Source organism: Peromyscus eremicus, chromosome 7 (assembly GCF_949786415.1).
Source record: "Peromyscus eremicus chromosome 7, PerEre_H2_v1, whole genome shotgun sequence".
NCBI lineage: Eukaryota > Metazoa > Chordata > Mammalia > Rodentia > Cricetidae > Peromyscus > Peromyscus eremicus.
Genome location: NC_081422.1, coordinates 39643926 through 39649925, shown reverse-complemented (window position 1 = coordinate 39649925; position 6000 = coordinate 39643926). Strand labels below are relative to the sequence as shown.

The 6000-nt window shown below is 48.6% G+C and overlaps 1 protein-coding gene across 1 annotated transcript in view; it reads right to left on the bottom strand.

The window, feature by feature from the left end:
* Positions 1 to 203: 203 nt before the first annotated feature.
* The window catches only part of Smim35 (small integral membrane protein 35), a 28018-nt gene continuing 22221 nt past the window's right edge, over positions 204 to 6000 (bottom strand). The window contains exons 2-4 of the mRNA XM_059269025.1: positions 2715 to 2831; positions 1402 to 1435; positions 204 to 329 (exon numbers count right to left, since the gene is read on the bottom strand). Coding sequence (XP_059125008.1) covers positions 230 to 329; positions 1402 to 1435; positions 2715 to 2831 — 251 coding nt within the window. The 3' untranslated portion in view covers positions 204 to 229. The remainder of the gene's footprint in view (positions 330 to 1401; positions 1436 to 2714; positions 2832 to 6000) is intronic.

The following is a 6000-nucleotide window of genomic DNA, read 5'->3' as shown; positions in this document are numbered from 1 at the left end:
GAGATGCTAAAAAGAGAAAATGGCTTGGGAAGGGCTTTGCTATGCCATCAATCTTGCCTGACTCTCCCAAGAAAGAGCAGAAGGATTGAGTAATGTATTTGTGTTGTGAGTGATCCTTGGTGCTAGGCTTGACAACCTGGGCCCTCATAAGACCTTACTCAGACATCAGACCCACTCAGGAGTTTTCCTACTCACCTCTCCTGACCTCCAGAGGCTAGATGCATCTCCATCAGACTCTTTCATTGGAGAACTTCATGTAGCCGGCATCAGGACTGCTCATGTGGCCACTGATGGTGAAGGGTGGCCCCACTTCCAAGTCTTTCAGGTTCCTGAGACAGATTTCCAAAAAAGCCGTTGAAACTGAGAATCCAGCCTCTCCCTGGGGCCTGTCTCCCTAAACTAGAACCTACAAAGTGGTTCCTAGAAATAGGGACAATCTCTAGATCACTGACTCACTGACTTATCTTCCAGAAGAAGATTCATCTCATCTCTCAGGGCCAGAGGAGAAGCAGGTCTGCCCAGTGGCAGGAAATAGTGAGACGATGTACCCCGAGAGGTCTCCCTGACTTCTGTTCCTCAAATGCATGACTTTCTTTGATTGCTCTTCTTTTTTGAATCCTACACTGTGCCCAAGGTTGTACTATTTGCAATCAGACTTGTCTCCAGCATTGACAGTGAGACACTTAGGGACAGAGAATATGCCAAGCCATCTTTGTGTTCTTAGAAATAAATACCATAAACTGGCTATAATAAAACTTTTCTTAAAAAATAATGAATAGGTGGACAGGTAAGTGAGTGGATGGATGCATGGATAGATGAATAGTGCACAGGTGAATAGAAGGATGATACATGCATGCGTGGATGAGTGCATGAATGTGTATGTGCATCTATGAATGGATGAGTACATGGATGAATGTATGGACTCATGGATGAGTAATGAGGGTTAATGGGTAGATGAGTAGAGCAGGTGGGTGGTGCATAGACGAGTTGGTGAGTAGTGGGATGGGTGGATGGGTAGATTGATGAATAAGTGGGTGGGTGGGTGGGTTGATGGATGGATAGATGATTGGTGGGTGTTATGGGATGGATGGATGGATGAATGAGTAGACAAGTTTGTACATGAGTGGAGGAGTGGGTAGATGGATGGATGCCTGGGTGACATGTTCTCTGCCTGAGAGTGAATACTAAGATGACTGCTGTCATCAGAGCCTCCCATGGTGCCCTTTATAGGCATGTTTTACCCTGAGAACTTCCTTAAATGGAGTATTTCTGGTTTGCTTAGGAAGCATGGAGAAAGCCAGGAAAGGGAAGCAAATAAGTTCCATTTCTGTCTCTGATTCCTTTTTCATTATATTCAGCCCCCAATGCCAGCCCACCCAGATCTGTCTTGGATCTACTCACCGGATCTGGTATAAGTTGAAGACAAAATTAGGCCCTGGGAAGACAACCAGAAACAAGAGTGAAGATCTCCAGGGGAGGTGACTATCATCTCTCTGGGAACATGTGGTGCTTCCCTCGCCTGCCCATAGTGTAAACAGGCTGGCCTTGGGCTGTGGTGTGGGGTTCTCAAGACCCTTCAGGGTCCTTCTAACAGGAGCCCTGATCATCCCCCCCCCCCCGCCCCCGCAAAGAACCAGACCTAGGCTTCACTCCAGCTTTATGTTCCAACCCTATGATTTTTACCGCATACCCGTCTACTTCAATAATGGAAGCTGAGGGATGAAGACGCCACTCAGTTGGTAGAGTACTTATCTAGCATGTGCGAAGCCCTGGGTTCCTTCCCAAACACAGCATAAACTAGGCGTGGTAGTGTGCAGCTGTAATCCTAGCACTTGAGAGGTGGAGGCAAGAAGATCAGAAGTTCAAGGTCTCCTTAGCTGCATAGATAATTCAAGGCCAGCCTGGGCTAGAGGCTGTCTCAAAAAAAACAAAAAAACAAAAACAAAAAAAACAAAACCGTAGGCTGTAGCTGAACATGATGATGCTTGGCTATATTCCCAGAACTCACTAGGCTGAGGCAGAGAGATGGAGAGTTTGAGGTCAGCCTTGTATCCATATCAAGGCCATGTATAAAAACAGGGCAAAAAATATAATAACTTTTTCATTGTGTGGAATTTTGAAAACACACGCCGAGGAAAAGTACATTGGTACACGGTAGATGCCCAATAGATCCTTGTAAATGCACCCCTGGGAGGTTTCCTCTGTCAGTGTCCCAGCATGCTTCCCCAGTTGAAAAGACCACAGTAAATTCCGGAAGACACATCAAGGGTTTGGGGGTGTGTGCAGGAGACACGAGTAGACCCACAGACAGACTGACACCTAAGAAGCCAGCCTGCCGCCCTGGCCTGCCAGGCACTGCTCTTGGTCTTGGGGAGTTCAAAAAAAAAATAGAAGCTGGCTGCTTCTTCGAGTGGGAGGAGCCTCTATTTCCTCAATAAAGGCCCCACCTCCCCATCTGAACCCCGCCCCACCTCCCCATCTGATCACACCCCACACCCCCCACACCCCATCCCACCCCTACCCCTATCCCCACCCCTGTGTGCGCTTCAACTGCTCAGCCATCCACTCAAATCTTCAACCACTGCAACCACCAGAGGAAATGTTTTTGCATCCCGCTGGGCTGAAAGGCTTGCCACCCCGCCCAGCCTTGCCAGCTCTACTGATGAGGAAGGACAGAGCAGAGTTTGGGGCTGGTTGGCATGGGGCTCACTCACCGTCCCAGCAGTACCCGCGCTGGTACCACTTGGCTAAGCTGTAGCCGAGGATGGACACAAGCAGCAGGGACAGTCCCACTCCAAGGATCATGCCCAGTGTGCTGATGGAGTCCTCACCTGCAGAGAAGCCATGAGTCCTCACATCCACCGTACCAAAGCCCTGCACCACCTTACAACTCCCCTTCTCTTCCTCCCACCACCACCCACCACAGTCCTCCGGAAGCCTGCCACGCTAAACTGGCTCATTCAGCCCTACTGTGCTGTCGTGGGAATGTCTGACACCTGAATTTTGAAACTGTATTCATGTGGTATCTTCAGCATGTTAATCCAAAGGCACAGCACCCCTCTAGCAACAGATACTTCAGGACTGGGGAGATTTCTGAAGTCATGGGCGCTTTACTTAATAGAAGATGCTCTGCCTACTTGAAGAAGAGCCTGGAAGGCCTAGCCTCAGTATAATCACAGTGGCCAGGAAGGGCAGCCTGGACACCCTCAAGGACGCAGACTGTAGGATCTCAGGTCTCTTCCCCTTTTTGCAGAGCCCGTGTGCCCAGTCTACCCAAAGAGCACTCTGCCTGCTCTTTGCTCTTGCTCCTTCTTCCCTTTTGTGGGCTGAGCTCTCGGCTGAACGAATGTTATTTTTAAGGCTTAGCCAAGAGCAGGAGACAAAGAGCGTTTGGAAGTGTGTGCAGGGCCAGGCGGGGGCGGTGAGAGGACAGAACAGAAACACAGAGAGTGACCAGGCTCTGAGGCTGATGCTGGGCACACCATGGCAGCTCACCTGTGCAGGTGAGGAAGGGGACGCTTTTGAAGTATGATAGAGAAATAGAATGACTCCCTGTGTCCATGGCCTGAGGGATATTACCACAAGTCTGAGAGGTGTGTTGGTTGAGCACAGACATTGAATGGAGTAGGTTAGTGCATGAAGTCCAGCCCCATCATTTGCGTATGGTGGGAGCCATCAGTCCCTTCACGCTTCTAGATTTCAACAGTTCTGGGGGATTCTTGAGACTAATACAAAATGCACAGTTACTGGGACAATTGATGGAGATGTCAGGAAAAGAGGGCACTTGGGATCAGACCTGGCACACACTATGTACTCAACAGATGTTAATGATATCATTACTGTGTCATCATTATCAACACCAGATTCATCAAATACTGCAAGCGTGTTATTAAGTACATCACTGTTTGCTTCACCCAAACCATTCTCCCAAGCTCCTGATCTTCCTTCCCGGTAAAAGAGCAAGGTTAAAGTCAGCCATGGCGGCACTTGGGAGGCAGAGACAGGTGGGTCTCTGTGGGTTTAAGGCAATACTGGTCTATAAACTGAGTTCTAGACCAGCCAGGGGTACATAATGAGAACCTGTCAAAACAAGAAAAAGAAGGTTATTGTTCTCCACTCCTGAAGACAAAATTTGATGACTGTCAAATGTAGAAAGGAGAGGGTCTCTCTTTCTAGTCATAAGTTTCAGAAACTCAGACCCATAGAGAAAGGGAAGACATTCACAGCTTGGGCAGGAAGAAAGAATAAGACTGGCCCTCCTGAATAAATTAGAAAAGAATCCCCAGCCTAGGGAAAAATCAGGAGATGAAGGACAAGTAGTTTACAATGATGTCAGTGAATCTCAGAGAGAGAATCCATGCTCTTTACCCAAAAATTGAGCCCAAAAGAGATAGCAGGATTCTCAGATAGAATTGTGGGAACCCAGAGCTAAGCAGAGCCCCAGAAAGACAGAGCCCACTTAAGAACAGCACCTGGGTAAATGGAGTCTCAGATCGCCTAGAGAGCTGCTATGCCGTGTCACAGCCTGGGACAATCAACAGCTCATCACCAAGAGAGGCAGAGAAGTCATGGAGCCCCTGCAGACCCGAAGAAGCCATGTGGAGGGGCCCCAGAACCCCTCTGTAGTACCTCGCCTAACTGATGCTCAAACCCATCACCATGTAGATCACCGTGGGTGTTGGTGTGAGCTGGTGACGCCAGGAACTCTTCATTACTCCTCCAGACTCTTTAACTCCCTTAGAACAAAGGAGGAACAGGGATTTCCAACACTGCTGAAGAGTCTGTCATCTGAGCAAATTAAGACTAAAACTAGACATTAGATTCGAGGAACAACAGAGTCACATTTCTGGCACACTTGAGTTTGTCAACTGACATTTGTGTCTGCTACTAACAGCATGACAGTAAGGATTACCAGTGTCTCAAAGGGATTAGCAACCATACAGAAAGGCTTGGTGGAATGGATTTGTTCTCTTCAGTACCTCTTGAAGCAGAGAACAGCCCTTTCAGACACCAAACCTTCTGGAACCTTACCTTGAATATCCCAGCCTTCAAAACCATAAGCAACAAACTCTCACTCTAAAAAATTAGCCTGTGTCAGATACCAAAGGACTAGAGCAGGCAGAAAAAACGTGTTGAAAGGCATTGAACTAAAAGTTGTCTCAGTGGGGACAAGAACAGGATAGGAGAACTGTGAGTAACCTTGTGCTAGCCCAAGATGTTAGAATTCTGCCTTTACTCTGGCTGTGTGACCACACATGTATAGTCCAGGAGTTAAGCAAAAGGTCTTGCGTCTTACATCATCAGTGTGAGCTGGCGACTACCATGGTCACACAATCAGTGCATGCATGGTGTAGCTCCATACCGGGGGCCCTTAAAAGCCTGATGCAGACCCCACCCTCTCTCTCTGCTCTGCTCTGCTCCCTCTCCCCTGACCCCACCATCTTTCTCTCTCTTTCCTCTCTAGGCCTGACTTTCCTCTCTCCTCTCCTCCCCCCTTTCCTCCTAATAAAGCTCTGAATACTGATACTGGGTATTTCTGCCAGTAACCAGCACCATAACCAGTGCCGCTTATCACTCTTTTATTGGTGCCGTGTACTGCCTGCAACTGCCCACTCCACTTTTTCATTTGCCCAGCCACCAGACCCACACCCACACACCACACCCGCCAACCAGATTGGTGAGTTTTTCCCCTTTCCGACCCCCGCCGTTTCCCACAACTGCAGCCTGAGCTATATTTCTTACACCAGACCCCCGGGGGGTCCTCGGGCTGCACAGTAACCAACTCATTCTCTCTCTTGACAAAGAGGTCAATTCTGTTGGACCCCCGGGGGTCCTTGTGCTGCGTATGCTCCCAGCCCTTACTCCTCTCTTGACGAAGCGGGGAGTAACCTGTGCTGATTCTTGGAGTCTGATCCCGTTTCTTTATTTTAATTTTTTATTTTTCTCTCTCTGCGCTGCAGCCATGGGACATAGGGACTTCCTAAATATCCCCAGATACCA